We start from the raw sequence: 18,656 nt of genomic DNA, 5'->3' as shown, positions 1-18,656 counted from the left end.
CCCATCATGCAACTTAAAAGAATTCATTTTGAATTTTATGGGCAAACTGAAATACCGTGGCAGTAAAAAGAACACATTTTCTTCATTGATCGCAATTTCATTTAATTTTATTTGTATCCAATTCAAAAGTTTCATTTATGGAATGCTTTCTTTTTGGGTGCTTTACAGGATTATTCTAATAAAACTAATACTAATGATAAAAAATTTGTTTTATTTATATAGCACCTATTAAGCCATCTTGGTGGAATGAAAATCATTTAATAATTAGCATACATCCCTAGTAATTCACCTAAGTCTTTTTACAGATTGGATATTAGATTATCTATCTATCTATCTATCTATCTATCTATCTATCTATCTATCTATCTATCTATCTATCTATCTATCTATCTATCTATCTATCTTAGTTTTTAGTAAGTCTTTTTACAGATTGAATATTAGACAATTTGCCTATCCATCTTAGGTTAGTAAAATGAATGCCCAACCTGGCAGCATCAGGTTTAAGGCAGGAACTAACTGTAAACACAGAACTAATGTATCTAAGAGCCCACTCACCTACACACAGACACTCCTATAACGTCAGTTTAAGGTAGCAAGTCAGTGTATAGCTTGCTGAATTCTTATTTGGAAGTGCACTTAACAAGAATGGAATTCAGTACAACTGCAAAATTAGAGGCCATCATATGTTATTCTCCCCATGACACACTATCTTAGAGCATCTTTTGCACCCAGCCTCATCTCACCATGCTGCGTTAAGAAGAATACTTCTTCCTTCTGGTCACAACTGACACATTGTTATTGTGACAATATCACTTTAGGGTGGCTATATATTAAACTAGGGGGCTCAGCCCCCTGCTTGCTTCGCTCGCCAACCCCAGGGCATAGCCACTTCATGGATCTGCCGCTCGCATATGGGGAAGTGGATGTAAAATTTAAACAGATTGTTATTTTCATGGGAATTGTTACATATGCATAATAGAACTAACTATTTTACATTACAGCAAGTAATTAACCTTAGTAAAAAAAATAGTAAAACGTAATAAATTGAAAGAAAATTATGCTTCATGTTGTGTTAGAGGTATTCGTTGTGTTATACGTTTTCATTCTGTTTGACTTTATGTTAACTGTTTGGCAAATACTTTTTAAACTTACACTTTTACTGTAAAACTTCAGTAAAAACAATTTTTGTAATTTAACTTTTCGTCAATATTGCATTGAATTTTGATTCTGTGTTTGGACTTACATCGTGATAAGACAATGTATAAACTGCCCGTGAGTGAATATCATTTCTTTCTCTCTAATAAATAAACCGACTTTTTCGATTGTTTGTCCCTGTGATTTGTTAATTGTCATAGCAAAAGCTATTCTAACAGGAAACTGTAAACGTTTTAATACAAATGGCATATCAAGATCTCCTTTACTGTCTAATGTTATCTGCGGAAGATGTACTACATTACCTTTCTTATTGCCTGTTAAAATTTTACATGTCTATTGTTCAACCAATTTTGAATACAACTAATCTTGTCCTATTGCATAGCCCATCACTCAGACATAAATTACGCAATAACATTACGATACATCCTTCTTTCAACAGTAAAATTGCCAGTGGAAGACCGGATGGTGTTAACAGTTGTAGATATTCTACAAGATATTGTAAGCTGATGTTTTCATCTTCCGCAACATCACCACCAACTGTTTGCACGTGTACTCATTTATTCTGTTGATACTGTAACTCTTCAGGATGAAATTCTTCAGTAAGATTTGGAGATAATAAGTCTTCTTTTATTGGGAACTTAAAGTGAGGAAAAACGTAAACATTTATAAGAGCTGAGAGCACACACGAATGAGAGGTGAGAGGACCGTCGGCGTGGTTGAAAATGTTTAAGAGGAGGGCCGAACTTGAAAAAATCTCTTGGCAATAGTTTCATCTCAAGATTTTCTTTTATAATATGGAGATGTATATGGGTCTATTCTGTTCAGATTGTTGGGTCTTCAGTAGTGGTTTGCAACTTGATTTTACTGCTTTCAATTATTTCTTTTTTGTTGTTGGAAGATGTGAATCTGTTTCAATGATAGATAAAGTTCCTATTGTGAGAAGACAGCCTGGACACAAACAGATGGACACCGGCTGTTCTAAAAAACACACGTTTATTCCACAATGTCCAAAACACAAGTCCTGCACACACACAGTGCTCCAGCACCAAGCACCCTTTACTTCTTGGGCCTCTCAATGGTCCTCCTTGGGACTCTCAATGGTCCTCCTTGGGCCACCTTTCCTCCTTACTCCCGAGCGTTGCCTTCTTCCACCTGACTCCGGCTCTCTGATCGTAGGAAGGTGGTCCCCTTTTATCTCCACCCGGACGTGATCCAGGTGCCTCTGATGAACTTCCGGTGGCACTTCCTGGTGTGGCGGAAGTGCCACACCAGCACCCGGAAGTACTCCGGGTGACCCTGGAATTCCTCCCACCAGCAATTCCCGGTGTAGCGGAAGTGCTGGTTTCCAGGGCTCCAAGATCTTCCAGGCACCCCCTGGCAGTGGCCACGGGCCCAAATAGGGTTGAGCTTCCAAGCTAAGCAGGGCGGCTGCCCTCTCATGGTCTGGGGGAGGAATACTCCCTCTCCCGGTCCTTCCAGGTGTCCCAGCTGGGTATGACGCCCAGCCGCATGCCACTCTATCTATCTATCTATCTATCTATCTATCTATCTATCTATCTATCTATCTATCTATCTATCTATCTATCTATCTATCTATCTATCTATCTATCTATCTATCCATCCTGGCAATATCAGGTTTAAGGTAGAGACCATCGATGAATACAGCACCAATAAATCTGAGAGCCCACTCACCTCCACACACACACACACACACACATACTCATATCAGGTAATTTTAGGGTAGCTAGTCAGTCTATAGCTTGCTGTATTCTTAGTTGGAAGTGTACTTAATAAGAATAAATTGAATTGTGAAAAAGTCATAAATAATTTGCATCATACATGACTGTAACAAACTAAATATGGTTCATAATATTTGATTGTGTGGTTTATTTTAGTATTTTTAGTTTAGAATTATTTAGATGTAGCATTTAAGTGAATAAACTGTGTGCTTAAAGCTCATAAGAGAAAGCTGACATTGTGTGATCAAAGTGTTCTGTAACCGGAACAGCAGGAAGGTACAAATAGACAAGAATTCTGGGAAAAAGAAGTATAAGGAAGGGTTATTATTTATTTTAGAATGTGTATGTGTAGGCTCAGGTAAACTAACCAATTTGTATATGCTTATATAAGGTGACCATCCGTCCCCGTTTTCCGGGGACAGTCCCCTTTTTCGGACAACTGTCCCCACTCAGAAACATGTCCCCGTTTTGTCCCCGGTTTAAGATTTCGTCCCCGGTTTCAGCTGGTTCACTTTTTTGAATGTATCTCATCACCACGGTAATTTGAACTCTGTGCGCATGCTCTGTGTTTTGACGGAGGTTATGCTTTGGCGAGAAATCACGTGATAAGCTTTCACTTTGTACTCTGTAGTGTTTAGAGTTCCTACTTGTGATCTGTAGATTCTAGCCCCCCACCCCCCCCCCCCCCCCACCCCATGTCCCCGGATTGGCCCAAAACATTCTGGCCACCTTAGCTTATAAGAAGATGTGAGATAGGGGTTTGGGTCTTTGTAAGTTAACATGTGTAGCCTTCTTAGTGTTACAGTTTCTCTCGAAAAAACATATAAAAGCGTTGCATTTTTTGGCTAGAAAAATTACATATTTATTTAATCTGATCTTTCTACTTTAAAACGTGCAAAACACTAAAATTACAAAGTCAGAAATATAGAAAATGTAATACTGATACAAATAATAATAATAATGAATAATAACAATTAAAATAATGTGTCATTTTTGTGGTATATCTTGAAGCACAGTGAAATACACAAACTAACATCACAGTCGGGATAATAATAGCCTGATTCCTTGTGGATTTTCATTCCAGACTGATCAACTCTTGAACAGCACACTGCATATGTGCGATTGACATGAGTGTCACTTTCGGATTCATAAGAATTACTTTTGATTTCACTGTCCATTTCAATTTCACTGTCTGAAGACAGATTCACTTTGTCATCACTGCTTGTGTCACTGTCAAAAGCATGCAACACCTGGACTGCTGAAAAATGTTTCTTACGAGATGCCATTATGAGTCCAGGAGAAGATGTGTCTGCACCGTTGCTTATGTAACATTCAGGCCTGTAATATATGCAAGACGAGCCTATATCGTTACCTGAGAAATACTCTGCACTAACACTGTTGGCACTTTTACAGCCCAAACAATCCTCAGGTCTAATGCTTATGCAAGAAGTATCTATACAGTTTGCCCAAGTGACACTTGGGACTAATGCTTTTAGCACTACTTTTACAGCCTGAGTGATGTTCAGGTCTAACGCTAAGAAAGTTAAAGAGTAATCTCACTTAAAGTGAACCAGACCAGGGGAACTTATCAGTTGTCCATCTTCAGTTGATGTAAGATCAAACTTAAAATAACACCCAAAGACAGACTATAAAGGACAGGATTTTAAAAATAATTTTAAGAGACATTATAACTCCCAGAGAGAGAAGACAACTCTGTTTGCAATCTACCATCCCAGCGCACTCAAGCATCAAACTTGTCTCAAGAAAACAAAGACTTCAACGATTAAAGCCACAGCCACCACCTGATATGAAGCTTGCTGTATAGGCCTAATTTGAATTGTTCTGGCTTTATGCTTTTCACATTTAACATTTATGCCTGTATTTTTTCTGCAAATAAACATATGCAATGATTGAAATAAAGTTCTGGTATTACCTTCCTGAAGTTGCCTTGTTGTTTACAGGCATTTAGGAATGTTAGGTGAGTGTTAAAATAAAGCGGTGTTCGTCGAGATTATGTTCTTTCTAGTGTAGCAATTCAACAAGGGAAGGCTTTCAAGAAAGCCCTAGGCTTCTGGTAGATTGAAATGGCTTCAAGTCCCTGGGAAGGTACTGAAATTGAAGTAGGCAGCCTTGGCCAGCGTTGACGTATTCTTGCTTTGTATTTGAGGTCATCAGTGCTGAGTGAATGTTAAATATTTAAGTACTGCAGGACATATGTGAGAATCAAGGTGAACAGTTTAGGCATCTTACGTATTAACATGTCCAACAATATAAAAGAATCTTTGAGGTTAAAATACCTTTTGTGAAGTTTTTTTACAATAAAGCAAAGACTCACCTTGATAGTGTTTATTCTGGTTGTTAAGATTTGCCTTTCACTTCTCTATCAAGTAGACACAGAATTAAATGACACTTTGTTTTACAAATAAGCAAAATAAATGTACCTTGGGGGACATGAACTTTGAGAAAACATCAATAATTAATAGTTAATATTGTAAAAACACACAGAATTCAAAATATATGTCATTTAATTGTAATCTCTTTATTGTACATAACTTATGCAACATTTATACCTTTATAAGAGTAATAAAGTTTTAAGTAGAAATTCTAAATGGACAAGGAGAAGCAGAGAAGAACAAGAATTTCTTGAAGATGGTGACCAAAGTGTTCCTTTCTTATCAATCAAGACTCAAGCAAACATCCTGGAGGTGCAACATTGTTGTGCAACTCAGTATTTCTAATGGAAGTTGTCATGCAAGAACTTAATACATCAAATGCTAGACAAAGACAATGGCTTAATAAAACATCACTTGCAGTAACAATTTGATTGTTTCAGTTGTCAGTTTACTTGTAAACATAGAAATGTGATATCAGCTCTCTGCTCAAAAGTGGAATTTTTTGGTAGACAGTGTATTACCCACCCCTTCCTGAAAATCTCACTAAAATATTTTGGTGCAACCAAATGCTTGACACTATAGACAGAGTGGGAGTTTAATGCATTTGCACTTATGGCTTGCATCCACAACACCACAGGGCAACCAGACTAGAATTTATTTTCTGTATCTTATATAACAGTCATGCTCGTTTTGTTTAAAAGCTATTATTTCCATGAAAATCTAGGAGCTTTCAAACATAAAAATTGCTTCATCCTGGGTATGATGTTAATTTGCACCCAGCCCTGCAAGCAGGTCCTCCAACATGCAAAGTTGATGGAAGGATTGGCACTCCAGCCACTGCAAAAAAACCTCACACTGTTCAGTGTGGTGCTGAGGTGTCACCCCTTGCACAGCTGCACTCAGATATCAATCAGGGTGGTTCGTTGTGTGGTGGGTGCAGCAACTCTCTGTAATCAGTGCAACTCTCCCAACTTCAAACATCTCTTATGAGTAGAATATTATCTGACATAGTCCAGCTGATTACTCATAACACCTGATCAGTGTGGCGTAGTGGTTAAGGCTCTGGACTTCAAATCCTAGGGTTGTAGATTCAAATCCTGCTACTGATACTGTGTGACAATGAGCAAGTCACTTCACCTGCCTGTGCTATAAATGGAAAAATAAAAAGAAATGTAACCTGTTGCATCTCAAAAGGTATCAAACAAATAAGAAAATGTAACCTGATCAGAGTGAATCATACTGTCTACTCACCATCCTCGAAAGAAACAAACAAAAGGCAAGTTCAATGGGATAATTTACAATTATCTGTTAAATCTCATCTTTTTAATGTAAAATGTGCAAAAATACTAAAAGTACAAAGTCAGTAGTATAAAAGTATAATAATAATAATAATAATAATAATATGAACAGCACACTGCACATGTGTGAGTGACGCAAGCATCCTTTTCGGATTCACCTGAATCACTTTCGGTTTCACTTGCCGTTTCAGTTTCACTGCCTGAAGACAGATTTACCGCATCATCACTGCTCAAGAGAGATGTTTCTTAAACAAAATTATGAGGTTTAGGAGAAGGCGCATCTACACTGTTGCCAGGGTAATGAGTGGACCTGACGCTTACGCAAGACACACCTATATCATTGCTTGATTAATGCTCGACACTAACTCTGTTTTCATTTTTACAGCCTGAGTAATCCTCGTATTTTATGCAGGACACGTCTCTACCATTTCCCAGGTAACACACTTTTGCAGATTTTTTACAGCCCAAGTGACGCTTGGATCTAACACTGAGGAGATTAAACAAAAATATATATATTTCATTACTTTAACGTTGTAACCACCAGGGGGGGCCCCAAACCCAAGACACAGTAATACCCAGCACACTTTTGAGTTAAAATAAAGAATATTTATTACAACAATGCACCACTTCACAATTACAGCTACCGAAATCAGCCAAAATACGCAATAATTACATAATTCTTCCTCTTTTTGTGTCAGACCCAGATGCTTCCATTGCCACACCATGTGTTCTGGGAAGCACCTTCGAACGATAAAAAAAGTAGGGAGGTCCTCCCTCAACAGCGCCCTCTAGGGATACCCAATGACCCCAACAGGGATGAATTTCTGGACTCCAACTCCCAAGTATCTCTGCAGGTATCCTGACTGGGTTACCACATGAGAACTACTGCCACCTGGTGTATGGGGGGATGGAACAACTTCTGACTCTCAAATTCCTCTGGTCCGTTCTATTATATCATTCCAACCGGGCACAAAGTTTTTCCTGAGACCTATCTCTGTCTAACATGGGTTTTTTTGTCCAGAGATCTGCTTCTAATTGGATGTATTTTGCTCATGGTACCATTTTCTGTAAACCCCAGAGATTGTAGTGCATGAAAATGTCTGGAATGCAACTAAAATCCTGGAACTACCATACCTGACCACAAACACTTGTATACTAATCAGCAGTACTTGTTGAGTGTCTTGCTTATTTTGGTCGAACAATAACTAAAACTCTTGACCATGGCTTCCTGCTATAAATATTGTATTACATATATACAGGTATTATTATTACATTATACATATATATATATATATATATATATATATATATATATATATATATATACTAGCAAAACACCCGCGCTTCGCAGCGGAGAAGTAGTGTGTAAAAGAGGGAATGAAAAAAAAAGGAAACATTTTAAAAATAACGTAACATGATTGTCAATGTAATTGTGTTGTCATTGTTATGAGTGTTGCTGTGTTTTATATATATAAAATACACACACACACATATAAACATATATATACATATACACATATATATACATATCTACATCTATATATACACATATATACACACACACACGCTTTATGGGTGATGATTGTTTTACTCTTTTTATCTTTATTTTATTTTATTGTAGAATCAACTCCTATCTGCGCACAGCAGGGCAGCCGTGGGCGGATGCGTATGGTGTATTCACTCCATGTTATCGTGCATTGCGCTGTCAGTGTTATTTTGATAAAAGAATTTGAACAACATATAAGAAGCGTATAAATTATTAAACAGTAAAACATTAACATTTAAGAAGTAAAGTTACATGAAGTACTACTGCAGTGCCTTCGGGTATACCTCATTTTTTGTTTGCCCATTACATGCTTAAATGTATAAATTTTTTGGTGCACCTACCCGAGAACACGCGACATATAACCGAGCGTGGGAGAAGCATGGATTTTAAACACGCGTTGAGTTCATCTGCTGGTCTCCCTCGTGGAATAACTGGTAATGTTTGAGTAAAATCTACAGCGAGTAAAACGACATTACCTCCTATTTTTTTTTTTACGATCTCTGAGATCTTGCTTTTTTCGGTTCAAGGCTTCATAAGCTCTTTTATGTTGTATGGTGTCCTTATCCCAAACCATCATCTTTGAATGTTGCAAGACTTTCGCCTTGTATGTAGATCGGGGTAATTACATTCATTGCATTCCTAGTCTGAATCACAATCTGATTGTATGGGTGGTTACCTGGCACTGTAGGGTTGCCACCCGTCCTTTAAAATACGGAATCGTGCCGCATTTGAGAATGAAATTGGGCGTCCCGTTTTGAATCAATACTGGACGGGATTTATCCCGTATTTTTTTTATCATTTTTTTTTTAAAGCAGCGTCTCATGCAAATCATCCCACACGCATTTTATGAAGATGCCTCCTTTCCTACTTTGGATTGGGTAATACTTGATGTCATCGTTAGTTTGATTGGTGTTTTTAACTGTCCAGTGAGGAGGGCGTGTCTTTTAAGTACAGTCTGCAAAGTGTTGGCACTGAGATGTGGCGTCAGCGCCATAGTTGAAGCCCCTAACGTTGCGGTCAGCAAGTCGGCTAACATCCGCCATGTGCCGTCTTTCAGTTGCGAGAAGCAGATCATAGAATGGTTGAAACTGTTGCCCCTAACGTTGCGCCACGGCGTGTGGTTAGTTTATACCTCGTGTCTTCTCATTAAACTTTTATCTCGCGAATATGTTATTGCAATCCGCAGCGGGAGCGTTTCTATAAACTTAATTGAAACTTACGTTTTACACCGTGCTTTGTTTCCCTTATGAACATGCTTGTATGCTTAACTCGCTCCGTTCTCAATTGTTTAATTAATTTTTTGCTCTTCGCTGTTTGCGGCTGTTCCTCCATTTCCCCCTACTTCGTTCTTTTATCTGGCGAATATGTTATTGCAATCCTTAACGGGAGCGTTTCAATAAACTGATTGGTTGAAACTGTTGCCCCTAACGTTGCGCCACGGCGTGTGGTTAGTTTATACCTCGTGTCTTCTCATTAAACTTTTATCTCGCGAATATGTTATTGCAATCCGCAGCGGGAGCGTTTCTATAAACTTAATTGAAACTTACATTTTACACCGTGCTTTGTTTCCCTTATGAACATGCTTGTATGCTTAACTCGCTCCGTTCTCAATTGTTTAATTAATTTTTTGCTCTTCGCTGTTTGCGGCTGTTCCTCCATTTCCCCCTACTTCGTTCTTTTATCTCGCGAATATGTTATTGCAATCCTTAACGGGAGCGTTTCAATAAACTGATTGAAAATAGTTTTGCATTTACCTTTTTAGTAAAAGGCGAGCTTTTAAGCCTGAGAAATCACCCCGTAAATGCACACGTTTAATTGGACATGTGTTAATATGTATGGTTACACAGTATTAAAAGACAGTGAACAACGTCAGTTACCTTTCTTCCCGCGTTTGATAAAAGGTGAGCTTTTAAGCCTGAGAAATCACCCCGTAAATGCACACGTTTAATTGCACATGTGTTAATATGTATGCTTACACAGTATTAAAAGACAGTGAAAAATTAACGTCATTTACCTTCGTTCCCGCGTGTGACTCGTGCTGTAAATGTCTTCCTTGTTTTTAGTTCACGTGATTACGTAGGAGGCGTGATGACGCGATACGTGACTCCGCCTCCTCCATTACAGTGTATGGACAAAAAATATGTTCCAGTTATGACCATTACGCTTTGAATTTCGAAATGAAACCTGCCTAACTTTTGTAAGTAAGCTGTAAGGAATGAGCCTGCCAAATTTCAGCCTTCCACCTACACGGGAAGTTGGAGAATTAGTGATGAGTGAGTCAGTGAGTGAGTCAGTCAGTCAGTGAGGGCTTTGCCTTTTATTATTATAGATATATATATATATATATATATATATATATATATATATATGAATTACATATATTTCAGTAGTCACTATATATATTGTGACTACTGAAATCCAATCACTGGTATTCCTCACCAAACATTTCACAGGGAGAACACTGATCTACTGCATTAGTGATGAAAATTTTGGAGATCCATGTTCAAGGTAGTTCTGCTATAGCCAGGGTTCATCCCATTCTTTCTGATTATATTTTATTATTTTTCAATTGGTATTTTTTGTTTATTTATTACATTTTATCAATTTTCAATGTTGTTTATCACAGGTATACATTGAAAAAATCGTTTTGATTATTTCATGTGATTTTTATACATTTTTGGGTACTGAATTCAAAAATGAAAACCATTTTTCTCCATAAAGTAACATGTATCTATAATTAATTAAATACCAATATTTTATTTTTCAAATCATAATTTGTTTGAATATAATATTTTCTAATGCTTTTTGTTTTTATCATGCTGTACCAATTTATGAAAAATGAAAGTGCCAAGTGCTTATTTAAACACTGATTGTTTCATTTTACCAAAGAAATATTATCTTAAATTTATAAAAATACAGTGTTATCACACACTGCCAAGGACCAGCCCAAGACCCCAGGAAAGTTGGGGCACCATCTTTGCTGCCCTGCTCAGCCCTGGGACTTTTATTGCAGCTATCTGTAACATTTCACCCACCAAACTTTTTCAGGCTCTGACAGCATCTAGAGAAGACAACAGCCAGAGCACCAAGAACACCTCATCTGTCTGCTGCATTTGTGGTTAGTTGCATTATGGATTCATTTTTAACTTGTGCTTGTGTAAGTATTTACAGACTTTTTATTTTATTTAAATGCAATGCTCACTTACCTTATAAGTTTGAAGATGGTGTTGTTGAGATCTCTGGTGAAGGAAACGGCAGGGCAGCTGCATTGATGTGCATGCATTCAAAGCAATGCAGGCAGAGTTGTGGAGCTCTACACAACTTGTCCAAATGTATGAGTGAGGAAAGGCATCCCAGTGCAAGGTGGCAAGCTGTGTAGAAAAAGAATAAAGTTACCAAAGCCTTTGGTGTGAGTTAAAAGGTCCAAGAGGGAGATTACTTACCAGAGAGTAACTGAAGTTGAGATGTCTGTGGCTGTACACATACATGTGATTGGGGATAGCACGCTTAAATGAATTCCTTTCTTTCTTTAGGATTAAGGTACATGAAGCAACCTGTGTGAAGGCATGACAGATGATTGAAAGGTGCTGGGAGAGGCATCCATTGAATTTGGAGGATCGAGTCCATCATTACTGGTGTGTGCATCAGAGTCCTTTTGAGCAGCCTGAATAAGGATAGAACTGGGCCCACATAAGTCTTTTATTATAACCTAGAGCTTGAGAAGTGGGGATAATGCAGTGAGATGGTCATTAGTTTAATCTGAATTTTTTTTTTGGAGAAAGTCCTTGATTTCTTTGAAAAGACTACAAAAGGGAGAAGGGAAAATAACCTGAATTGTTGTTAGGTTTTCTATTAATTTAGATTTTTTCCTATATTTAATTATTTTAATGCATGCACATGGGAACTGTGAATTGATGGTGATAATTCATGGAACATCAACATTTGATATTCTGGATATTTTTGATAACACTTTTTTAAAATAACTATGACATTATATATATATACACATTATATACATACTATATATACATTTATTAAAATTTTGTCTTTGTCTCTCTCACCCATCCTAGTGTATCCTGAGTACAACTATTAGATACACTATAGTTAGACTGCTGGAAGAAGCTTCCCATCAGAGCCTAGTTGTGTATTTCTATGCTTGTTCTTTTATACAAGCTAAGAATGAAATTATTATTTGCGGTCTGATTGGTTTGAGTCATTATTTTGCTCCCATTGTGGTTTTGAGGGGATACTGTAAGAGGATTTACCTTTTTATAGCACATTTGTCAGCATTGAGTCGGCTTCCTACTGGACATGACTTATAATCACCACATTAGGTATTTTGTTATATTTTGTCTGTTTTTTTTTTTCTTTTCTTTTTTCAAATATTACATTGTTGAAAAAAGGAGTATTGGCACAGTGATAGCAGCGCTGCCTCACAGTAAGGAGATCATGAGTTTATGCCCCGGATCCTCCCTGCATGAAGAGCATTTTAAGTAGTGAGAAAAGCACTGTATAAATGAAAAGAATTATTATTAAACCTGTCTGTTTTCCCAAGGTGCCCATAAGAAATTAAACAGCATTGTTTTTCAGTTTAGGGTTTTTGTGTTTGAAACAATTAAGAGTTTAAAAATTACTTTGTAACAAAAAGAAATCCTTTTAAGCCTGTTAATTTATAACACTACATAATAGACTTAAAAAGTGACACCTAAATGTGTGGCTTGCAAAATCAGACAATGATATCACTGTGTCAATGGGCAGAATAATTGCAACGGGACAAAGTCTTGTTAATTGTAAATACAGAACATGAAAGATATTTTCAAATTCTGTAGTACTTGCCTCATAATTATCAAAATGAATATAAAATAAACTGTGCGTGCCCTGCTTTGAGAAAGGCTCTGTTTGCCTCCCCACTAAATTACGATTCCCTGTCTGATGTTTTCTTAATGACCACTTCTGCTAAAAATGTTTTTGCATAAATGTTTTCTTTTATGCAAATATACTTCAAGCTGCTTATCATTCATTGAAAAGAGCCAAGCCAGGAAGAAGAGACGCATAAAGTAAGAAACGTGGTTCTGGTTATAAAGGAGTTTAAGTATGATAAAATAAATGCACATTTTTATGAAGTATTGTACAAAAGACTTGAAAGGTATTAACACTTGAATATGAGAAAAGGACAAGGAGCTTTGAGAAAAAGTACAAAGGTACCAGAATACTGTCATATGAACATATATACACAGAGCTGTAAATAAAAATATTTTTGCGTATCTGTTTACCCATTTTCTGCTGCTACCTGCTCTTTCCATTTCACATACACAGGCACACAGTTTATCAGAACCAGAATCATCAAGCACAAATGAGAAAACAATACAGGACCAGAAGGCATTTCATCAGAAGAATTACACATCGGCATTAAACATTTCAAAACTGGAATAATTCAGACTCAAAAATCAAAACATAACTATTTTTGGAATATGCAGTAGATGGGAACCAAGGTGCTTGGAAGGGAGCAATGTAGATTTTGACTAGGCTAGAATTTAAATTTAGGCAGCAGCATTAAAGGCTGACAAATGTTCCACTATTAATGTATATTTGTGCCTATGTCTAGACCTTGTGAAGAGAACATGTGTAGTGACTCAGGTTATAAATACCAGGATACAGATGTTATAGGATGGATGTAGGAGCATACAGAACCCTGAACTATTTAAAGGAGGACAGTGACTTCCAGTGCTATGATAGAAAATCCCCATGTCATTAAAGGGAAGTATGGAATACCTTTACCGAGTGAATAAACTTTAGATTACTGAAGAACACAACCTTTCTGGTGTTCACCAATGTCTATAGTGGGCAAGTGTGAGAGCAACTGGAGTTGCTAGAGTGAGCTCAAGGAATATTCACCATTTGGAATCCTGGAAATGGTTATAGGTTTATACAGTAGGTTTTATAGGGTTACTATTGTCACATGTAGTGTACAGAGAGATTCTTACTTATACAATGATACCTCCAACATCTGCCTTCTTCATCTGAACATTACATAGTTCAGGTGTTCCTGGAAATAGTTGCTAAACAAAGATTAAAATAGTATTTAAACCCCAAAGCTGGTGACCCTGGAGTTGGGAGGCACATGATGAACATAAGCAAAATCGGTTGTAAAAGAAGCCAGGGTGTAGAGAAGATCAGTGGTATTGAGAGTGTGAAAGTAAACAAAGGACAACTTAAGAATTGTTGGGGTCCTAGAGGATTACTTGCTTTATTTGGTAGTCCAAAAGAAGAAATAATTTGTTTAACATGAAATTGTTGTCTTGAAAATGTCCAAAGAAAAATAAAGAAAGGGCATCAAAGGCAGCAAGCTCCGTGTTGCTCTGAGGGTGGTCTGGTAGTGAACACCGAATACCTTTGGCTTCATCGGTTAAATAGCGGTAGAACTGGGAGAAGTGGGGTGTCATGGCTCCTGGAAATAACCTCAATAGTGATCTGGGAGTTTTTCTTTCTCCAGTCTATAGAAATAGATAGAACAAAAGTAATTGGTGGTGTCACACTTAAAGTCTTCCCTGTAACAGTACAACATAAACCTGTAAAGCGCTCTCTATGCTCATGTTTTTGACAAGAGATAAACAAGTGTTTTAGGCAGGGATGGATCTACCGTCAGGGAGCACTAGTTGCGCACCCAGGGGCTCCTGACTTCAAGGAACCTTTTTACCAAGTATTCACACAAAAAACGATTGATGGGGACCCTAGAGATGATCAAGTCTCGCAACAAAATCAAAGTAAGAAATACTGCTCTGCATTAGACAACTGGGTGTCCGCCACTGTATTGTTAAAAGTATGATGAACTCTCTGTTAGGGAGCTAAGCCACTAATCCAGGGTCCTGTGGAGGTCTTAATCCAACCTTGGTTTTAGGAGTTTGCATGTGTAATTGGAGCAGCCATTCCAAGTGCTAGTCAGGGACTACCAGAATTGTAGGTAGACCATTATGCATTATTATTTTCTCCTTTATTTTATACTTTGTGGTCTCCCTCATTTATAATTGGTCAGCTTGGTTTAGCATGACTTTTCATAGTGTTCTGAGCTATTTATTTACATTCATTCTTGTTTGTCATGGCACTGGAGAGTAGCAACGTGTGGCATGTTGGTTGGACATTCAAGTAAACATTTCACTGCCTATGATGTTGGAATGGATGTACACACTACAACTGTCGACAAGACCCACTGCATTGAAACTTCTAGGACAAAGCTCAAAAACAATAGGAGCTATTTAAGAACATTTATGTTATGTAGAATGCCCAGTGGAGGGTGGGTAGTCTTTTGGACTAGGTACCCCTACAGATTTTTTTTTTCTTGAACATCTCACCAGCTGTATTGTTTTTCTGTCCTCCCTGCCTATCTCACCATAACATCAGACTTATCATTATAATCATCAAAGACTTAAAAACAAATAAATAATTAAGGACACTACATTGTCCACAGTAGAGTAAAATAATGAAGTACAATTACTTTGTTTCTTTATTGAAGTAATTTTTCAGCTTTTTGTACTTTATTTTAGGAAATTTCATTTAGGGCAATTTTTACTTTTACCCCACTACTTTTTTAGGTCAAATAGCATAGTGTTCACTTCATTAAATTTTCCAGCAAGTTCTCATTAATCGTTACACAAACTGAACTATTATGAATTTGTAAAAGAGACCAAAAGGTGTGTCATCAACTCAAGTCATACAGTAGTTCAGTATTACCCAGACACAATTAATAGAATGGTGTATATTATTAAAAATATAAGCTCCTTAGTGCCTTCCACTGTTCATTTGCTAAGTTGTTCCCATGCTGCCACTCACTGCTGGGACATGAAAACTGAATGTACACTTTCCCCATGGCTGTATCTGTAAACAGCACCTAAAGGAATCTCTGCTTTCAAGAATTCACCTTCAAATTTAAAAATCCATATTGAAGTGAATGTCATTTTCCTCTTTTTAAGCTAATTTATACGGACCCAATAATGTCCCATAAAGCAGCGTTTTTTAATCTTATGTAAACAAGATTTTACGGGCACAAGTCATATCTTGAGACCACAAGTTAAAGATTTTGCATACAATATGCATATGATGTACACGCAAGATAATGTGGAGGATTCTTATGAGCCCAGTTACTGAAACGCTAGATTGAGCCTGGCTATAAAAGTTCCTGGTTAACTGGAGAAGACAGACTTGACCTTCGTTATTTCAGAGCTAATTAAAGGGGTGTCAGGTTTCCTTCAAGCAGAAATAAGTGTTCTTGTCGTTATCTTATGAAATTTGAACTCAGGGAATGATAATAGAACACTGTCCTGCCGACCAGAATCTACTAGAGCCACAATGACTAGAAAAAATAAAGGTGGCTTGTTAAGGGAATATTCTAGTTTTGTATACAAGGGTGAACTTTGAGTAGTGATTAATTTTGTCTTGGTAAATTGTTGGATAATTACAGCACACTTATTTTTCTGTCTTCCACTAAATCACAAAGTGTGTAATGCTTATTTTTTATTTAAAGGAGCTGTCCTTTTTATTAGTACAGGAAAAAGCATTTAATAGAATGGAACCACGTTCAGGGCATTTTTCTGTAGTACACTGACTCTGATATGTAGTTGCAATTTTATTATGAGGTATTGTAGTTGAATTATTGTGATGTAATATTAATGCCTGTTGGTTTAATGCGTATAGGTATGGGAAAATGTTATTTTGTAGAATTTAAATTGACTATATGAGTGCATTAAAAATATGAATATACATTATGAGACAACCAACTGGTATATATCTGGTTATGCTGGAGAGTTATTATTATACTTTGAATTTAATTGTGTTAAATTCCATACTTTACACACTTGTCAAATGCAGGTAATTTAAAGATAAACTTGGGTACCAAACTGAGCAATGGAAACCAAACTTTCCTCAGAGAATTCCTGCTAAAAATGAACAACAATTTTGAAATTATTTCATGTAATAATTACCCTTACAAAATTCATCTTTACTTTACTTTGTAATAAACCTAATCTGTGTTGACTTTTCACTCAGTTTTTATATTGTGTATCTATTCAAGTGATAGGATTGTGGGCTGTTCACTTAAGTTTGCTTATGCTTATTTTTTAAATTGTATTTTATTATTTCTCTGTCTGGAGTAGGGGCGCCTCATCTACTGCTTCCAGGTATCCCAATAGGGAAGACACAGTGAAAGTCATTTCCACATTCACTAGTACCACACTTCAGGTGATCACCATGACACTGACAGCAGTTATCCACTGAGCAAAGGCATGATTGCATTTATATGATTCATTATTCTGTAGCAAAAATATTGTGTGCGTGTGTTTTTTTTTTAAAATAAAATAAATGTATTGCGTTCTCTAGGCAAAGCCTTACACCTCCTCATTATTATAACATGTACTTTTACATTTGGTGCTTGAGTACTTTTGAAAGCAATTTAGATTTTACTTTGACTCAAGTATTTTTTAACTGAAATTCTTCTTCCATCAGTAAAAGTAAAAATATGACTAAGTACTTCGACTTTGACAATCATTGTTGCTGTTCTTACTCTATACTTGTGACGATATTAATCGTACAACTACTATATATTGTCCTATATATTGTCAACAGGGACCATCTTCATGACGTATGCAAATGATGTAATACCACCCTTTATGGAGGTTGGTGCCGTCACTTACAATATATCCTTTCTTTTATTGCCCCGCAGATCTGAGATTGTCGACTGGAGAACCTCTGACATCACTTCTGCTTTCAACTAAGGTCCACCTCTTCTGGCCAGGTCATATATGAGAAAACGATTTAAAAACTATTTTAATGTTTTTATATTTTGCCTAGGCAAATCAACCAGCCATCAACTTGGTGCTCCAAATCTATTTAAAGTTATTTTGTCTTTTCTTTGAAAATATACAGTATATTGTATTACCAGCTTCAGGACATATGTGGAAGAAGTTCCAGATTTCTGGGTCTAAATCCTGGATCCTGTGTAGAGATTGCCAATATGTTCATGCCCATCTGGACTTTTCTCTGGATACTCCAACATGCATACCTTAACTTGGATTGGACCCTGCCTTGCAACTATTGCTGTCAGGGTAGGCTCTAGCTCCTGGTAACCTCAAGTAAATTAAATGTATTTGATTTTGGCGATGGATAGAGTTTTCATCCAGTGAGATACCTGAATAACTATCACAGTTAAGCTAAAACTTAGTGGCAATGCCATACTGTTACATCTTAATCCACCACTAAATATAGCAAAAGATGGTTGAACATTGTTTTTAGTAATAAGCAAGTCAATTCTTGATGTTGTTGTTGTTTTAATTAATTCATCAGGTGAAAAAGTGAAATGAAGAAATACTTAAATAAAATATTCTAAAATTCTAACAAAGTTGTTACATCATCACAGCTAGATTTCTTTTTATGTGCTCTGCTTTTACATAGAAAAGGGTTAGAGGTCTCTCAGCTGAGGCAGGCTCAAGGGATAATCTGAGGTGTACATTTACAATAAACCATCTGCTATAAGATA

The 18,656-nt window shown here is 36.8% G+C and overlaps 1 protein-coding gene across 1 annotated transcript in view; it reads left to right on the top strand.

Moving 5' to 3' along the window:
- Positions 1-17,929, top strand: part of itprid1 (ITPR interacting domain containing 1) — a 141,260-nt gene extending 123,331 nt beyond the window's left edge. Inside the window, exon 16 of the mRNA XM_051929361.1 lies at positions 17,844-17,929. Coding sequence (XP_051785321.1) covers positions 17,844-17,849 — 6 coding nt within the window. The 3' untranslated portion in view covers positions 17,850-17,929. The remainder of the gene's footprint in view (positions 1-17,843) is intronic.
- The last annotated feature ends 727 nt before the right edge of the window (positions 17,930-18,656 follow it).

This window comes from Erpetoichthys calabaricus, chromosome 6 (genome assembly GCF_900747795.2).
Source record: "Erpetoichthys calabaricus chromosome 6, fErpCal1.3, whole genome shotgun sequence".
Taxonomy (NCBI): Eukaryota; Metazoa; Chordata; class Cladistia; order Polypteriformes; family Polypteridae; genus Erpetoichthys; species Erpetoichthys calabaricus.
This window is presented reverse-complemented; position numbering and strand designations above follow the sequence as displayed.